The sequence below is a fragment of the Oryzias latipes genome, chromosome 20, assembly GCF_053564925.1.
Source record: "Oryzias latipes strain Hd-rR chromosome 20, Olatipes_Hd-rR_3.1".
Lineage (NCBI taxonomy): Eukaryota > Metazoa > Chordata > Actinopteri > Beloniformes > Adrianichthyidae > Oryzias > Oryzias latipes.
The window spans coordinates 12,681,646-12,702,204 of NC_136256.1; the positions used below are offsets into that span (position 1 = coordinate 12,681,646).

Here is a 20,559-nt window from a genome sequence, read left to right on the forward strand (position 1 = left end):
ACTCACACCTAGGGACAATTTAGTTTGACCAATTAACCTATGAAGCATGTTTTTGGACAGTGGGAGGAAGCCGGAATCCCCGGAGAAAACCCACACATGCATGGGAGAACATGCAAACTCCACACTGAAAGGTCCCCCATTGATGTTCCAGACTTGAACCAGGGCCTTCATGCTGTAAGGCAAGAGCGCTAACCACGCTAACCACCGTGCAGCCCAGTTGAATAATGGTTGGTTAATCCCAGCTTAGACACTCATACAGGACATGGCCAAGACACCTAATCTGGCCTCAAATGTCAGAAATGTGTATGTCGCACTGGGTTTATTCATTTTCAGTATGAGTGCAGCAGACTTACAGGATGTATTAATTTACCCAAATCTGTCATCGTCCTTCGGCCCCCTCTTCTGTCACGCTCACTCAGACCGAGATAAGAAAGGTGACGCGGGGGCATTGTGTCTGATTAACCACATGCTGTTCCTTTACTGTTCCACTCCACCACGAGCTGCTATCCCTGTGCACATTAAAGTCAGCGAGTGACGGAGGAGGCTGTCAATCTTTTGAAAGGCTGGGGGGGGGGCTTGGGGGGAGATGAGAGCCCAGGCAAAAGGGAAACTGCCATTGTTTCCGCCTTTTGATCTACAGTAGAGGCGAAGCTAGGAGGATCTCCAGAAACCGAAGCAGTTTCTTCCATATAAAACCCTGAAAGTGGAGGGAATTCAACATTTTCAACCATGACAGCATATGAATCTACATACTGTATATTAGTATAGGTAAACTACAGGCACGAGGGTTGCTTGGGGAAACAAAGCAGACGGGACTAACAAACCTGGATAAACCAGCTTAACCAGGTGTTTCACCTCAGCCTGGCGCCGTGAAGCATGGAAACACAGATTCAAATACACGAGAGACTAATGTGAACACAGGAGAACAAACATGTGTAATGTAGTGACAGAGAACATTGATAGAAGTTTTCCAAAAGGCAGCGTTCTGATTTATGAGAGGAGTTTACACTAAACGACAAAATTATCATAGACACTGAGATTTTCATTTATTAAGTAGTCATGATTTAAACTTTTTTTTTAATCTCCCACTTGTAAACGCATAGGCAAATGAATGTAGTACTAATGTTGGAAAACACAAAATCTGTCCTTAAAGCCAAACTAATAAAGAACATTGTATTGATATGATCTGACTTTATTCATATTCTAAATTAATTGACAACAACGCTACACCATCGCTCATTCTTACGAGAACAATTAAAAAAGAAATAGACATCTAAGGTATGATTGCACTTTACTAGACATGTTCCGCTCAGACTTTGTTGTTGTGTAGCAACAAAACTTTTACATTAGGCTGGAAATATAAACAATGGAAAAATGCAAATTACAAAAGTAGCACACGTTTGAATACACGTGTGTTAAAATGGTCACTTCCATGATGTAGTTCACTACATACTAGGGTACACAATTTGGATTTGGTTTGCTTTTACATTTTTGGTAAACCACCTGGAATAACATGTAGGTGCCTTTAACTAACCACTTTATTCAATTTGTTTATAATCCATATTTGTAATTTGTGTAAATTTGGCAAATCTCATTTACATTTTAACACTTCCATGAAGCTCCAAAGTGCTTTACATTTAAAATTCCATGTACACATTCATTCACACACTGATGGCGGCTTCACTGCCGAACACTGGTGCCAACCTATAATCACCAAGAGCAATGTGGGGGTCCTATGTCTTGCCCAAGAACACTTTGACACATAACCAGGGTATTTGGGAATTGAACTTGAAATCTTCCAATCACAGGTTGTCCACTCTAGCTCGGCACCTCGACCCAGATTGGGTTGTTTTTTCAATTACATTTTAGTGCAACACTACAATCCATCTATCTGAATTTCCACCAGGGTTCACTTGCAAGTGAACTGGAACCCTTGTTTCCCAACAGACCAGGGGGTTTCCTCTTTACTTCTGAATCAAACAAGTTGAGTTTTAATACCTACTAAACAGGTCCACTTATTTTTAAAGTCTCCTTGTTCCTGGTTGGGGGACATTGGGTTGCCGGAACCTATCCCAGTAACTTCTAGGAAAAAGTGAGATATATCCTGGATTGTTTGAAATTCCATTGAAGGGCCAGACAGAGACAAATAACGATTCACACCTAAGAAACAATTTAGAGTCAACTAGTAACCTATGAAGCACATTTTAGGACTGTGAGAGGAAACCAGAGTTCCCGGAAAAACCCCACACATGCAAACTCCAAAACAGAAAGAACCTCTCCTGGAAATCTGGGTTTTTTTAGTCAAACTTTTTGCTTATTTTACTGAATTTGACTCCTCCAGAAATCTCACCATAAATAAAGCTGTGTTCATACTGAATGCGATTGACATGCTAGAGGTGGCCAGTTTCAGTGTTAAGTCAATAGCAAAGATGCGATCTGAGGTCCTGCCCCCCGATTTGAGTGACAGCCGCACGTGAAGGTCTGGCACCAGCGCGGCGCGATTTGGGCATCAAGGCCACAGTTCAAACATTTGAATTTTGGCCACTTTGCCTCTACGAATCAGGAATCAGCTTTGGGCATGTGACCTTTTTGAGTGAATCGATCAGCGGGTGGAATACACGTCCAATGCAAGAATCTTAAACCACTGAATTGGTTGCTGGTTACTGGAGACTGTCCTGGTACTGTTGGGCGAAGGCGGGATACACCCAGGACAGGTCACCAGCCTGCCCCACCCGCTGCAGCTCTCTATCTGCTGGCATGCCAGTAGCCCGGGGGCTGACAGTTTCGCTAGCTTTACTTCTACTACTCATACTACTGTAAAACACATCAATGCTTGAAAATTTTATATAAAACTGAACAAAACGATGGAAAAAACTATGGAAAATACACTTGTCGATACCTTCAAAATTCAATCCACAGCACATCCAAAACAGCAGGGTACTTCCCTTGTGTTTAATATAAAAAAGCAATAAAAAATTTTAGTGCTCACTCCTGGTCAACATGTTTTTTTGCCACGCATTGTTAAAGATAAGAGGTTCTGTTGGCAGAAAGATGCTATTTACATGCTGACTCCTTTCCACACGCACCACTGATCCCTAATCATAGGGTGCAGGGTTGTTGGCTTGTCAGTGGCGACTCAACACACTCAGCTTCACAGATGAGCAAAGACCCATCTGTTATCAATGTACTGTTTCTCAGGGAAGCATCAATGGGATAACAAGTTGTTTAGTCTTTATGTCCTCCTAAAGAACCTCAAGTGCCTTTAAGTTGCCCGTCAGGAGGATTTATTTCAGTTTCAATCATGTAGAGAAATTTGATTCCTATTATAAAAACTGTTTGTTTGTTTTTTCCTTTAAGGTCTACCAGAAACCAATTTTGAATTTATGTGAAAAACCATGACACTCAACAAGTCACAACTGAATATGTGGAGGATGTAATGTGAGCTCAAAGTAAAAGCATGAATGCTCTGTGACTGACCCTGATGACACTTTTAAATAGTTCTCATGTCTTTCAGAGGCATTTCCTTGCCCCGCACCAGATGACCTCATTTCACGGGCCAAGACTAATCATCCTTAACATGTTCTGGAAGCTAAACAAAAAAAAAAAGATGTCTGGACAGGAAATTGCTCTGCTCAGATAAATCCACAACTTTACATATTCATCAGTGAATTTGGCCAGCAAAATGTCTGTGTTGTTTGCTGAATTCAGATGAGATTATTTTGAGAATCCTTTGCAAAACCACAGCCTCTTAACTTTGGGCGCCACAGCCAGTCGAAAGGGAAAAGTGAAACTTTCACCAGCTTTGCTCAGGGCTGTGTCACACAGCCACTACGTACATTTTGCACATTTTCCACGTACGAAATTTCGTTTTTTCGTGATACATGCGTGATACATATATTTTACTGTTACAATAGGGGGTTTTGAATCTTCAGAGGCATGAAGTGAATATTTGTTTAATTCCCTTTTGTATTTGAGGCTGATATTTATTAATAATAACTATGTTTATGTGAATTGCTTGTTGATGGAAACCAATAAGTCAGGGATACTATCCCCAAGTTGTTGAGCAGAGCCCCAACTCCAGGTAACAGAGCCCCCATTGGGACCTAAGGTCCCCCACCCCTTCCAGGAGGCAGAGTATTCCACCCCCCATCAGCCCTAGCTGAGCTGACGGGAGGCGCCTGGGACACAGGCAGGCCAATCAGGAAAGCCCAAACCCACCCCCAGGACCAGAGGCAACAGGGGCCTAGCCCTGTACACAGGCGAGCACCCCACCCAGGAGTTCAAACGTATTTCACGTAGTTTATACAAAATTATTACGTAAATCTTACACAATAGTGCATGATTTTGCAAGATGCATTTGCAAATTTGTGGCTTCCCGCGACCATTCCAGTCTAACGGACTTATCACGTATATACCATGGATGTGTACCTTTTATATCCCTTATACGCTGCACATATCATGTTAAAATGACATAATTAACACGCAAATCACCAATAAATTGCATATAAACAACACAATAATCACGTACGGTTAATGTTCTATGTTGATTTACGTGTTTCCTTGGTAATGTATAGTTGTACTTCTTCTGTGGTTGTAACGTGGTTCATTCATAATACATGTGTGAAAATTTCACATAAAGATATAATAAAATTGTTTCATTTTTTTCCAAATATATTCATCTTTGACCAATTTTAATCCATGCCATGTGCACAAAATGTACGTGTTGGCTGTGTGACATGACCTAAACAAAACCAAAAGAAGGATATCTGATTTTATAAAGACAGAAAATCATTTGAGCCGTAAAAATACAGACTGCTATGAAAATCTAGAAATTAAGTCAATTATTTATCAGACTAAATCCAACCTAAAATCTAGAATACTTTATTTCTACAACTAAAATTCCTGAGCTTGTAAACAAAAGTGGGTTTTTATGGCTAGTTTTATGATTAGCAAACAAACTTAGATTTATTTTGATTTCCTGATCTTTTCTGTCTTTTCCTTTTAATCACCCTATCTAATAAAGGCGCCAAAAAGCAAGTTTGATTAGCAGGTTATTCCTGTTTTCCTATAACAAGCTTCCTTGTTATCTCTGCAGTCACCAAGTTTTAAGCTAACACGCCTCACTCACCATGTGACTGCTAGCTAACTTGTTGCAAAATCGCTGATGTTGACTGTCAGAAACTTGTCAAAATCTTGTAAAGGCCCATGTTCATTGTCAAGAAATCAAATTACGTTTTTTTTTTTACCTATTTCTCGTTTTTTTGTTTTTGTGAATTGTTAGGTTTAGAGCTCTTTAGAAATGAGTTCTGTGATGCTAGTAATCTGTTGCTAACGTACAAGCATGAAGCTAGCAGCCTTTCTATGAAGTTGTATTAATGGGACAAAAGCTTATTTTTAATGTGAAGAAATACTTGTAACTCAACTAATTTCTCTACAAACCACATAGACTTAAAAGGCCTTTATCATGCAAAATCCACTTTGAGCTCTTAAAGGGCCTATATTATACATTTCTTAAGATTTTCAGAGTAAACTATATCCATATAAATGATAATATTTTACTTCCTTTTCCATTCTAAAGAATGACTATTTATATGACATTAGTTATTTTTGCAGTTCCTTTTCCTACCCGAAAGCAAGACGCTTAGATCTCTGAGCCTTTCACTCCTTGTGGGTGCCGCCCATTTCATGACGTCATCCTAGAGCCGGCCTCGGCAGCGTGTCTGCGTTCCTCCCACGAAAAAAACAACAACATCCAAACTTTTGCAAAGATGAATGTGCATACTTTGCATAGAAAGGGAAAGAGTTTAGGCGACAACCGCTAGCTCCGTGGAGGTGTGTGTGTTAGCCTGGGGGCGGTGCTGGTATTGCAGACTCCTCCTGGAAGGGGCGGTTCCTCACTTCATGATGTCACAATGTGAGAACCAGCTGGTTTTCGTACATTGGGAGGGGCTGGTACTCAGAGAGCATGTTTTTAGAGGAATACTACAAAATGTGTAAGCGGATCAAAATACTACTTTGGGGTTGTTTATAGTTAGGAATGAACCAGTTTTAAGGCATCAAAAGAACATTAATTTCCTGGCTAATTACACAATTAATCATATTTTGGCCATGAGGATTTTGAATAAAATATGGCAGTAGGTACACAAAAATCTGTGTAGGTTATTGTTCAGATTAGACCTCAGTAGAAACCAGTAGAAAGATAAAGTCAAGGTTTCAGGCTATTTGTCAGTCAGTTTTATGATACACAAGGCTCCATTAAACCCCTTCTTACATGATCTGAAGAAATAACACTCTTTAGAAAAATATCAAATGTTCCTTTTGAAACGTGTGTTACTTTGCAGCCTGTTATCCTTTGGTGAACACGTTCTGTTTGTTCTATTAACAAAACCTTGGATCCCACCCAGCGGAGCCTGTCATAGTGTGTGTGCATGTTGAAACACCACAAACCACATAGTTGGCCTTTGCAACAACTTGCTCTCTGTTGGATTTAGCTTGAGGCAAAAGAGGAAAAAATATGTAACCAATGCAAAACAAAATGTACTTTCAATTACATTTTTCTGAATCAATTAACTGATTAAATACACAACAAAAGCACTTCAGCCGGGGGCATGTCATCACACAAAAACATGTGGGTTGCACAAAAACGAAACCCAACTAGTGCAAAGTTCTCCTGCAAAAAGAGTCGGTAATAGAAACACTACTTAACTTGCTTTAACCTTTGGTCTGTTTTTGACCAAAGCTTAAAGAAATGAATAACTGCGGTTGTATGACCCTCTACTACCAACTGTTTCTGAATTTGGCCTTGAAAAATTCACCTCAACTTTCTCCATTAAGAGTTTTTTAGAACGGTCCAAATGCAGAATTATATAACTAGGTACTTGAAAGGAGGCGAAGCATGTTTTGTTTTGCTTTTTTACAACTAAGTCGCTTTGAATTCAACATGCTGACATATTGCTTTATGTTTCCATTTTACATAGCCTGCATGTGTGTCATGTGACCCATCTTCCGAGCCAGCGGTAGTAACAGCCTGACACGGTGTTCATGGTTCCTTTCATTTGTCAGACTGCTGGCTGGAAATGGGAAACTGTGTTTTCACAGTTCCAATTGAGCTAGCATGAAATTTATGGACTATCTTGTTCTCTTCAGCTTTCTTGCTAAAAGATGGAATAGATTTCAAAATGTAGCAGAAATGAACACAAATAGACATTGTAAAGAAGGGGGTTCCATTTCTAGCTTTGGTTAAAAAAAGACCTACTGAGGGCTTTTTTTGGGCAACATGAAACTGCGTCCTCTGACATGTTTTACCATGTTTCAGGCATTGAAGCCAGTTCTTTTGGACTCCCAAACACAGCTTTTCAGCAACCAGCCCGACCTAAAGAATTGCATGAAAGGAGCTTAATGATAAGGCTTCCTGCAGCTAACCCATTATCTTTGGCAGACGGCTGTGTTCACAAATGGGTGTGTGTCAGGTAAATGAAGATGGAAGTGCAGGGTTGGGATGAAAACAAATGGGAACTGTAAAATTACCAAATTGGCATTTTCCTTTAAAACTGACATACTAGATAGGTAATCCGAGTTACGAAATCATGCTGCCAAATCCTACAGGTTTAGCACTATTCCTTGGCAATAGCTGCATAAAGATACATGCAAACTCAATCTTTTCACCCTAAAAGCAACAATAGCAGTTTCCTTTAGAGGAGACATCTTGAGCCTTAGTCTGAACTGCCTTTATGGGTGGATACAGGTTGTGTGTGACCGGAAAATGGGCAAAATTGTACGTGGCACGAAAAAAGCAAGGTCATAGACTGCTTGGTAAGCCCATAGAATAAAAAGGTTCATGCACGTTTTTATTCAACGGGCATGCCATGGGTGACAGGTGGCAGCAAACACTTAACAGATAAAGTTAAGTTAAGATCATGCGATAGGAGTGCCCTCCCTTATGGCGCAAACTGACAAACACTTGGAGAAATTAGATTATAGTTGTGCGGACAGCCTCCGGGATCCTTCAGACACTTATTTATCATCTTTGCACCCTAGGCGTGCAGCATTTGCACACGGTCCTATGAACGGCTAAAGTGTAGCGTAAGATTATTTTACAACAGCATTACTTGTACATCATGAGTGTGATAAGCGCGAGCAACTTAAATTTGCCTTGCATATATTTCACAATACACTTACCACACACACAACAATAATAATAATAATAATGTATTAGATTCATCTGCGCTTTTCCAGATGCTCAAAGCACTTACAATATGTCCATTATTCATTCAATCCTCATTCATACATTCAATTTTTATGATATTCCTTGAGGTACCCGAACGAGCCTCAAGAGAACTAACTGCAAGATGCACCTGGGCTTCCTTTAAGATGTCGACAACCTTCCAAAGGCCCTGGACACCAAAAAAACCCCAGCATGTGACTAAGGCTTTAGTAGAGCTGCGTTTGACATATAACAGGGAGTCTAACTGTGAGTGGGTTGTCAACCCCTTCTTCAATTTCTGTATTGTATGCCTTTAAAAAGCGGATTATGACAAGATTGCAAAATATAAAATGAAATAATTCAAAAGGGGTGGCATTATAGAAGTTCACTTGTTTTCACTCCTTTTCAAGCAAAAAAGACTGTACTTGACTTTAGTTAATAATCACTATATTTAATGAATCTGTGACCTAAGTTTGTATTATACTGAAAAATCTCTTTATGATTATGCATAATTACTCTGTTATTTAATTTTTCTTTGCTTTTTAAACAATGTTTTGCTTTCTTTCTGAATGATTTTTTTCTGATATTTCTTTGAATTTCTGTGTATTAATGAATTAATGCTTGATATAAAACAATAAGTCAAATCTAATCAAATCAAATGCAGCAGAAAAGATGACGAGAACGTTCAACAGATTTCTACAAATCACTGCAAACCATTGATAAGTATCTACCAGCGAATCAGGGTTTTTGGGTTATTTATTGTTTTTCCAAAACTGATGTTGATTATAAAAAAAGATGTTGCAAACTTTAAATGTGTAGCAATTTAATTAAAAAAAACACTGTATGAACATTTCAAAGACAAAGTAAACATTAAATTAGAATATCTCAACGCGTTCAGATTCCTTTCACCTCTTCTGATGGAAGAGCTGATGATAAGCTTGTTTGTCTTAACCAGCATGTTAAGATAACAGCAGATCATGACTGGAACCAAAAAATTTTAAGTTGGCCGGTCAACAGAGCTGAGGTTTGCTATGTCACTGTGGTCCCAGTATGGTTATTCCAAAGAAAGAATGAAAGACACGGCAAACTTCACAACTAGCTATGGGTTTCCAACTCTGTACATGAGTTTGAAAATAAGAATTTCTGTTATTCAAGTATCAAGGACCAAGGACGAACACAACAAAACCAAAAGGACAAGAATTTGAGAAAGCGCATTGACAACAAATGCTGACCCTGAGTCTAAAAGTGGCGCAATAGCTTGGTATGGCCGGTGCATTCTCCGGCAGAAGCCACAAACCCACTTTGCTCTGCCTAAAAAAAAAAAGCATCCAAAATGTTTGGCTTTCTGCAGATGTTACTCCCACATAAACACAATACTAGTCTATCAGCACCTGCATGTTCACTTGGACACATGTTCCTCTGTAGAGAGCCCTGAAGTCTTTTCAATGTGATCCAAGGTGCAGGAGGGGTGTTAGATAAGATAAGTGTTACGCCACTCTTTCATGTGGCAGGAGTCATTGTTTTCAGATCCACTCTCAAACCTTGCATCAGACTGACCCCCATGGAAATGGAGCATCTACAACAGATTTTCCACTTCACTTTGATCTGTTTTGAGAAACAGAATTGTTGCGGCTGTAGTTTGTTTTCTTGCATACGCTTTATTGAAGCAGTTTAAAGATGTGCTCTAGTGGGAATTCAAAATGCACCAGGACAAAGAGGGGAAACTATGCATAAGCCCCCCCCCCCAAAAAAAAGACCTACAGAGTCAACAGGAGAATAAATCAACATAAAGTTGGATTAAAAAACAACTTAAAAAAAACAATATTAAAAAAAACAAAAACGCTAACACCACCCTTGGCAACGCACATTCAAGCGTACTTCCGATGAAAAGTCTATGTGAACGGGTGTAAACACGAGTTTTGGGTTTCCTTGTTTAAAACTAAAAGGTTCTCGCGTTGCTAAGCAAGTTTCTCGTTTTACGTACAATACGCAAAGGTAAACCAGGTCGAAGTTTAACCAATCAGGGACTCGGATTAGGTAGTGAAGTTTGGATGGTGTCCCTTTCAATTCACGGAAGTGCTAACCGTTTGAAAATTTATCATGAAGGAGAAATGAATAATTGCGGTTTGTGGTGCTGTACACCAAGTAACCACTAGAGGCAAACAAACTACTCCTCACTTACTCCAAAGTACAGCGCACCAACAACAGAAGTAAATATACATTTAGTAAAACCTTATCATTTGTTTTGTATTTAAAATCAAATCTCCACTCAAACGGTAGTGTGAGTTGATTGACAGGTGACTCCTAAAGCCTACACAATACAATAACCTTGGTGGGCGTGTACAAACCACTGTCAGGCTGCCAGTTTTTGGAAGGGCTGGTGACATCATATCTATTCAAGACAGGAGAGAACCGCAAAGCTGACAAACAACACAAACCTACACTTTACCGCCTTAGTCTGAACACGCTCACAAGCACAACAGAGTCCATTGTGTCAATCAAACTTAGTTTCTCATGCCAGACTCCAGTGACTGCTAAAGGGTTCCCTTTTTTTGTCTATTTAATTGTATCGAATAAAGGTGGATATGAAACAAAACACTGACATTACTGGAAAACATCTCATTCAATTGGCTTTGCTAATTTGTGGTAATTGACAGAAAGGCATTCAATAAACCAAACTGCTTTCAAAAATGATAAAAGTCAGACATTCTAACCAGTGAAGAGCTTGTCAGACTTAAGTCAGAGCTGTTTATGTTAGAAATTGTAAAGAATTAGCCTCCAAAACTTGAAACGTTGGGCCTCAAAGTGAAATACATCTATCAGTGCACTCACTACCTCATCACTCACAGACAAGCAGACGATCTGGGTCTTGTAAGGCAACGTTTCCACCCTTCCCTCATCCAACCTGTGAGAGCTTGTTAGTTTCTTATCAAGAAGACTGTCAATCAGAGATGTTCCCAGATTTGGTCATTTCCAAAACACCTCAGATGTTCTGTTTGCATGTGTTTAAGGTGACGAGCTACAATTTTGTTGTCAGACCAACGTGGGAATACATTTTCGTTTGGAGGTCTAAACTAGCTTCAGGCCAAGCCAACACCTGACCTTCATTTTTAGTCACTGTCTCAGCCCAAACTCATCCCAGCAGCTTGCATAGTTGAAATCCATAAATCAATCTCTGAATACTTTGAATTTTTTCAAAGTCCCATTTCTACATCCTGGATTTCATTACTGTGTTTACTATCGCCGCCCTTTTTTTACTCACAGGCAGCTCTTGCCAAGTTGTCACCAGCCATCCCTGCATTAAATTAAGGCTTTTTTCCCCCGTCATCTTTTTTTTTCCTACAAACTGGGTTGTTTTGCTGCAGGTTTCTGAATGTGAACACTTCACTTGAAGTCCAACTTGGGTTTTAGGCAGGGATCAGGGTTTTTTGGCCTTGGTCCAGTTCTGACTCATTGGATTTTTATTTCAACATTTCAACACAACACTTCTGTGAGGCAGCTTGAACAATCAAGGAAAAAGTTAACTATTTGCAAGAAACACAGAAAATAACTTTAGTATTTTTAAAACTATTGAACATGTGATTCATATCTTCATTAAAAATGTATAAAATGAATGATGACTTTCATTTAAAATCGTTGATGTAACTTGAATAATGTAATGATGAGTATTCATGACTAGCTAATATTAATATAAATATTTGTTTGTTTTGGTTGTTTTTGAGATATTATGGATTTTTTGTTTAAATCCCTCTTTCCTGGAGCTTGCACTTTGCAGACGGTCCCTTGGGGCCGTCTAACTGCCATCTTTCTGTTGGCAGCATGAAAACCGCCCATATCATTAAAAGTAAATAAACCCCCATTTTTTTCAGTTCAAATACCTTTATAGGTTATTGTTTGAGCTAAGACAAATCAATATAGACACTTGATGTCAGTTTTAAATTTTTTTTTAAAGAATTATAATGAGTAAGAATGTGGGAATATCTTGCTAACTTTACCAAACTGTTTTTTTCCTTTACGGTAATAAAATGTTGTTATCCTGACATGAAAAAACTTCTAGTGGATTATTTATCGATAACAATAAGCGTGAAATACAGAGTGCTGATCATAATTATAAAATAATTAAATAATAAAATATGTATCTGATTGGGTTACAATATCCCATTCCAATTGAGTCTGAAACTGCGTGATTGGGGCCGATTTCCATTTTAGGGGCCAAACAGAGATCTGCAGCGCTCAAATCTTTTTACTCGGTTTGGCTTTAAAAGATGCTTTTATCATAGAATTGGGATTTAGCTAAAAGAAGATGAAGAAAGAAAAAACAAAAATGAGACATTCAAACAAAGTCAAAGTGCAGATCTGTGTGCAAGAGGGTCTGTAAGAGGTTATTCAATCTGTTATTTTCTGTCTTCCACTGAACAGTGCACTGTCATCCACTCCAGTTTATTTCATAGCATCCCTAACTTTACCCGTCCTCCATAAACCTATTTAAATTCAGCAGCTCAAGGTTATTACATAACCCCGGAGTGGTGTGAGGTAATAAGCACTAACAGCCAATTCTGAGGCATTTCCCACACTTCGCAAGTGTTTCTGCAGAGCTGTAGTAAGTAGCGAAGGGCTTGGCTCATGTCAGCTCTTTGAATGGGAATATGAGGATTCAAAGACTGGAATACATTTTCCGCTCAGATTCCCAGAGCTGGCTGGTTGGGTGAGAGGAATGGTTGTGTTTAAAACCTAAGCAAATGGATGTTGGTAAATGTCCTGCTGCCCAGAAACAGAGGAACAAATTGTTGATTCCTTGGCTTTTGCCAATCAAGACTGTATTGAAGTCGATCCACAACATTGGACAACAGATACTTAGCAAAGGAAATGAAATAAATTACAGCAATCAGCTAAATGAATTAGATAGGATGCAATTTAGAGAAACTTAAACAGGCAAGACTAATAAATCTAAAGCTTTGATGCTGACCATGACAAGACCACATTCTTTTTTTAACCTGAAACGTCCCTTTAAATCCAACTGGTGTCATAAAAAAATGGCTGATACAAGGACGTTTGTGAAAGTATTCCTAGTTTGAAAGGCCTTCTTGTGTGCTAACTTGACATAGCATTTTTTGTTTTGTTTTACAGAGAAGAGGACTTCATTGCTAAAAAAAAATTATTTTCTGTGTGTTTGTCGAAAAACAGCTGTATTTCGGGATTTTAGCGACTACGCCCCAATGTGTTAGCAAGTCTTACTTTAGAGTGATTTAAGAGGAAGATGAACAATTACGTACTTTAGGGTTTTAGCTCTAAATCATGCTGAGACGACAGGGATGTAGGGAACAAACAAGATCTTACAACTCTTTAAAGACCTGCGCCCACAAGTTATGGATCTAGTGGCTAAACATTTGAGTTCCCTTTTGTTGGCGGGGTACTCGAACACGCCACAAGAGGACCAATTCAGATCCTTGTTTCCTCCGAGAGCCCTTTAGTATGCAGACAGCAAAGCTGACAAAATATCATCTTGGTGTTGCTGCTGTTGAGTGGAGGTAAATATGCGGCTATTACCCCCCTGCTTGAGCGGAGGAGGCAGCCGCATGGAGGGTGGAGAGGCGTGAGGAGAGCTAATCCTTCATGGCTGCGCATACCGCCAACCACATTGACTCTGAAGTCAATGGTGCCTTGAGAGGAAGCTTGTGTCTGCTGTCAGGTCCCCTGGGATTGAAACAAAGAAATCAAGCCCAGCACCCCCACCCCCAAAGAAGATCAGGTACTCCAGAGCGACATTGTCTGCCTGAGATTAGCTGCTTCAGAGGTTTTTTTTATTTTTATTTTGAAAGACCCCTCTTGCAAATTCTGAATACAGCTGAGTAACACGTGCAAGAGAATGTTTTGCAACTCCCAGATGGTTCACGGGAAAGAGTTGGATGGAGGCGCTAGTGTTGTGCGTGGGGTGGGTGGAGGCGCACATCAAGCGTCAAAGACGACACCCACACTGCGGATGATGGCTCTTTTAACCCTTTTGTCACCAACCCTTTGAAGACGTGCCAACAAATCTGTTGCATCATAATTTTATTTTTAACTTTGATCAGACGCAAATACAGATGGGGAACTACCCGTCCAAAATCTGCATGCAGAATTGGAGATTGTGTTCGGATTTCGGTCTCCTCACGGTCATAAACCTTGGATTGTCACGCTTGTAGATGTGCTGATCAAGGATCCTCCAGAAGAAAAACCCAGCTCTACACTTTCAACACACGGTTGCATGGATCAATAAAACAGTCGCCTGTGTTCTGCTGAAGCAAGGAAAACTCTGAAGCCTCTGTAAACAGAGGCATGAACGCGGATACGGTTGCCTTTGAGTTCCTAAAACTGATATTATCTTAAAAGATAACATTACTGTTAAACAACGTTGAGGCATTACAGCCTCAAACAGGACATAAGATTTAAAGCTCTAGACTCTATGTAATCTTATAGGAGTTTTATTTTTTTTGTATCAACATTTTGATAATAGTGTATTTTGTCTGCAGCTTATAAGTGTGCCAATAAGTTGCAATGTACCAAAATAATCACTGATTAATGACAAGGCAAATGAAAGGACTCATACTGTCATGGGTATGTCTGAGTGCACACACCTCTATGCAAGATGTGTGGCGCCATGGCGAGCAACCAGAAGAAGTCAGAGAAGAAACTGCAGCTTGTCCGAAAAGTGAAATCAAACAACGTAGACAGTTGGAATTGTCTTTGTTTTCCTTATTCAAGCTGTAATGTGGCTCAAAACTGTACGGCTGGATAGCTCCGATTTTTCTCGGCATTTTGGTTACACCGCTAATGTAACCTTGGGGTTGTGAGGGGCTGTCAGCTAGCGGGAGAGTGAATAACCAAAGGAATGATGGGACATCAGAGGAGGCTTACTTCTGTGCCAACAGTCCCGCCCACAACCAAGAGGCAAACTTCTAATAAACTCCTCTGCAGAAAAAAATGTTTTTTATTTTGGCTAAAAATTACAAAATAAAATTCTAAGGCCACTGGGAACGCTTTTACAATAGATCAAAAGATGTTAAAGCGTTAAAACAGAAAATAGCACTGGCACCAGTAGGCCTACGTCAAATTTTTAATTTCTGGCCAGGTTTGGCAAAAACGTTTCCAAAAAACCCTAACGATTTTGTTTTCAGTTAGAACCTTGTAAATCCAAAAGCGGAGTATTGCTGTCGAATCTGTCATTACCCCTGTTGTGTGCTGTGTTTTCTTCACTATGTCTACAACAATTATTGAGTTACCAAAGCAGTTCATAATTCTAATATTTGAGCTGCTTCCTTAGCAAGAATCCTTTTGAATACTAAATGGAAGCAGAGTCTGTGTTAAACTATGGCAGTATAACCCCAAGCTGGAGGAGTGGCTACAACAGATCCCTGGAAAGACCTCTGACCTCTCAGTCCAGAAAAGGACAGTGCTAGGAACAGCTAAGATACTGCAGGACCCTCAACCCCCCAGTCCTCTGGTAGAGGACTCGACCTTGGGTGAGAAACCACCCGCAGAGGGGTGTTTTTTTATATATATATGTTCACATTGTTGGAATTGTGGGTGAGCTCTGTCAAGCCATGTTTACAACACTCCTTGGGGACCCCCACTTCTCCTGGGCAGGAGTGGCAAGCCCCTGCCTTGCTCTCTCCTGGACCTCCTGTAGGCTGGGTGGGTGGCTGCCTGGAGCGTGGTGCGGGTCTCCCTTGGGGGCCCAGGCTTGTGCCTGGGTTGGGCTGGGGGGATGCTCAGAACTCCTGGATGGTGGTGGCCTGCTTGTCTGGGGCTGGGGGTTCTCTTCCGGGGCGTTGGACCACCCAGGCGCAGAGGACGGGCTATTCTTCTGGTCGGGCTGGAGCTTACACTCTCTGTCCCCCTATGCTTCCCTGCTCTGGCATTGGGGGCGTCTGTGGCGATCCTGCTGGGATAGTTTTTCTCTATCTGCTACTGTGTGGGTGTTGGGGGGTCCAGGCTGCTGCTGCTGCTGCAGGGGTCTTGGTGTGGGGATGACAGGGCACTCTCCCTCCTTCTTTATACATTCCATCATCCACCCCAGAAGAACATAAACACTCACTCGAGCACAGGTGCTTTCTCACCTTTGCACAAACAGTTTGCATGACTGAATGAATGTCTCACATGTGTTGGTCTGAAGGCATAAGTATGCATGTGTGAATATTAGTTATATTGTGTACATGTTGACATGTGTGTATGTGAACATTTTTGGATCCAACAGGTATGTTGGTCACATTAGAGTGTGTGTGTGGACAGGCCCTGCCCCTTTCAGATTGTTAAACATCCAAACCTGACAGTAATGATTATAAACATCCAGCAACTTGTTGCTTCATGACGCTATATGATTTTATGCCCCCTCTCTCTAACATCCCTCTCTCCTCTTCCCTCCTTTTCTTTTCTTTTCTTTTCTTTTCTGTCCAGTCCAACAAAAAACTGACACAAAGAAAATCAATATAAATAAGGTTTATCCTGAATTTTAAACGGGGTTTATTCAAATAAACACCTTGTGTCAGAAGATTCATAACCCCTGTTGTAACAGTAAAATATGTCCAACACAAGAGGCCTTCAGCTCCTGTTTGCTCAGCTGTTGGACAGAAAAAGTTAATAAAAAAAGTATATGCACATAGCAAATGTTTTCATAATTATTAATTATTAGTTAATTATTACTTTATATATCAGTATATTAACACAAAAAAACTGCCAAAAACAACTGAAAAAAGGATTCTGAAGTTGTGGCCTTTATGTGAAATTTTCACAGATGTATCACGTATGAACCGCGTTAAAACCATGGAAGAAGTACGAACAACCCAAGCAAAGAACACATAAATCAATGTAAATCAGGAACCGCATGTGACTATTGTGCTGTTTTTATGTCATTTAGTAGTGATTCGTTCATCAATTCTGTCATTTTAAGGTTATATTTTCGCCATATATGTAATATAAAACATCCGTGAAAAGTCCGTTAGATATACGTGGAACGGTCGTGGAAATGTTCCTATGCATCTCACTAAAATCAAGTACAACTGCATAAGATTTACATATAAGTCTGTATAAACTACAAATGCAAAATACACATAACCATTGTGCTATCTTGTGGGGTCCAGATGACCCCACCCTTACATTGACGTCTTCTCACTACCATGACAAAGGTGGATAAAGGTGGAGAGGAGTTCATGTAATCCATGGACACCAGTGAAGATCACAAATCATTACAGAAAAAAGGTTCAGCGCACTGTCTAGTGGGTCTAGATGACCCCACTCCCAATGTTTAAGTGATAGCACAAGGGATCAATTGTGTAATTCTCAACCAACCAAAAATACACAAACAGATATTTCGTGTATATCTCGCGTGTACGATGAAAGACCAATATTTCCTAGTGGTAAATAGGCTAAATGGACATAGTGACGGTGTGACACGACCTGGAAGAGCAGTAAAGTACAGACAGAGCTCCTAACTCTGAGAAACGGAGGTTTTCACAGGTCAGAAAGATTCTGAGGAACAGATTCAACCTGGAAGTTTGAGTTCACAGTTCGCGCCTGTTTGAACCTAAGGACACTTCCGGAATTGACTCAACGCCTTCGGGCTTCCATTGTTTCCTGACTTTTCCTATGGACGGGGGGGAACCGAACCGCAACCCAACCGAGAACTGGAGTCTGGACCCGTCTGTTTCTCAGCTTTACGGATGAGCAGAGGAGAAAGTGAAGCTGGTTCATCAGAACCCCCCTTTCACTGAGAGCCCCCTCTTTTCTGGTCTATCAGGGGCCCCTGGGGGTCTCTCTCTCTCTTTCTCTCTCTCTCTACTGGTATCGGTTGTGGGAGCCGCCAGGTGCCTTGGCTGTTTCTCCCCCTCCTCCAGGGAAAGCGCCATGTTGCTCCTGCGTGGATCCACTTCCACGTTCCACGAAAAGCGCGCGGGAGTGGTGGCACTCACCTTTGCAATGGCTTTCCTGTAGCGCATGGTCGCCTTCTCGACCAGACTTTGGACCTTGATGACGCCATCCCCGCACGGAACGACCACCCGCGTCCTGCCGAAGCACACCGTCACTTTCATCTCTGTGTCCCCCCCCTCCCCTCCAGCAGAGTGTCGTTAACTCCAGAGAGGAAGACGCCGCGTCCACGCCACGAAAACCATTCCCGGATGAAATAAATCCAAAAAGAGAAGAAGAAGATCCGGATCCAGCTGCGGGAGGCGGCGCGTGGCGTCCTCCGCGTGCCGCGCCGAGTCTGACTGACTGACTCAGAGAGAAAGTTCCCGGGAGAAGAGCGAGGAGCTCCACGACTGGACAGCTGACAACTGACTCTGCGTGTTCCAGCAGGCACGAGGAATGCGCCCCACGCCAGCCAGCCAGCCAGCGCGGGCTCCGGATCCACCACGCACGCACACAGTGACACACACTCCCGAACCGGCAGAGCTGGGGTCGGTTCGGGTGCTTACGGATTTATGGGTCAAGAAAAACTTTCAACTGTTGAACAGTATTTCTGCAAATCATCCTGATACCTTTCTTTTTGCTGTTTTGCATCATATGTTGCAACAAGTGAAATACTTTTCACTATATCCTGTAATATATTTCTTTCATAGTTATTACATGTTGTAAAATTGTTTACTGCATTTTTACTATTTGTTGTAACATTTGTATTATATAGCTATAAAGTGTTATAACATGTGCACTAATATTTATATTAAGGTATTATATATTTATAATAATGTTTATACTATGGTCCAGGTGAATACCTGATTCTGATTGGCTGCTGGGTGTGGATTAAAAAGTGAGAACAATGAACCATGAACAAAAGAAGTTCCGGTCACCTTACCTAGGTGTTCTATATCACCACGCTGGCTTCTTAAAAACAAACTTTTGTTTCATCATGTGGACAAAAACAAGCGGTAAGAGGTGAACTTTCTCTCTGAACTGATGCTTTTTTAACCTATAGTGAAAACCAGCATTTATATGGCTATCTCTTGTCGCTGCAGTTGAGGTTGGTGCCGGCTCAGCTGTGTGCATTACGAAGTGTGCATTATCACTTTTTAACACACGCCACAGAAGCCTGAACCGTCCAACGCGAAGCGCATTAAAAAGTTCTAATGCATACTATGAAGGCGAGAGAGAAAGTTCACCTCTCACCGCTTGTTTTTGTCCAGATGATGAAGCTAAATGTTGTTTTAAAGAAGCCGGTGCAGTGATACAAAAAATTTAAGCTAGGTGACCGGAACTTCTTTTTGGGGCGTGCGGTTATCACTGTGCGCTATCACTTTTGAATGCACACCCAGCAGCCAATCAGAATCGAGTATTCACCTGGACCATGGCATAACAGAAATGAATGCACTTGATTTACGTCTGATGGTTCAGGCTTCCACGGCGTGCGTTAAGTAAGGGTTAATGGCAGACTACTATCCTAAATTAACATACGCCTTGGAGGAACCATCCAACACTTACTTTTGATAATGCACACTTCAAAGGCCATTAACCCACTCATACCACGGTCACTTGAAAAAGAAATAAAGATTCAATTAGTTAGTTTAGCACTTTATTCTTGTAATTTTTTTCAGTTTGGATCGCTTTTTTTCTCGTGTGCTGTGATGTATCTGTTACAAATATATTATATGGTGTAAGATGTTCTTGCTCATTTCCTATATACTGTAACATGTTTATTACACACCTATAAATAACACATGCATTAATTATTAGTATTTTTTTATAATATTTTTTCTTACAAGTGTATGATGTGTTGTAACACATTTACTACTTGTTCATGGTATGTTATAATATATTTATTGCATGTGCATAGCATGTGATACATTTACTACATACCCTTTTTTGCAGAAATATATTTTTACACCGGTATTACATGTTGTAAAATAGTTAACGCTTATTTACTATACATTGTAACACAATTAAATACTTATAAAGTAGACAAATTTGCACGTTGTTGGGGTAGCCCAATGAGGTGTTGGTCATCATAAATGAACGGGGAACACGAATAGCATCAGATTATAAACTCTGGATTCCAGAAAACACTGGTTAGTTTGGATTTCCAGCTGGTCTGATTGCTTTCATTACTGCATCACACCGTTCTAGCTGTTGAATATTACCATGCAAACAAATTTCACAAACTTATATGTTTATCTCTAAAAATGCTGATCACAAGTTGTAACCTTCAAACTTTGTGTTTGTTTTGTTCAATTCTTTTATCTGACCTGTTTTGGGACAGTGTAACAGGAGGTCGTGGATGTTTAGCATTAATTTGAAATGAAACTTGACTCTTCTGACATTCCAGTTGAAAAGAATCCTGTTTTCAATTGCAATCCATTAACAGATGGGTTTTTCTTCTGTTTAACAATAGA

General features: G+C 40.5%; 1 protein-coding gene across 2 annotated transcripts in view; it reads right to left on the reverse strand.

Moving 5' to 3' along the window:
- Window positions 1-18,579, reverse strand: part of LOC101161760 (partitioning defective 3 homolog) — a 409,769-nt gene extending 391,190 nt beyond the window's left edge. The window contains exon 1 of one of the 2 annotated variants that reach the window (XM_023950353.2): window positions 18,148-18,579. In XM_023950353.2, coding sequence (XP_023806121.1) covers window positions 18,148-18,267 — 120 coding nt within the window. In that variant the 5' untranslated portion in view covers window positions 18,268-18,579. The remainder of the gene's footprint in view (window positions 1-18,147) is intronic. The other variant, XM_023950354.2, reaches the window with a different exon arrangement.
- Window positions 18,580-20,559: the final 1,980 nt, after the last annotated feature.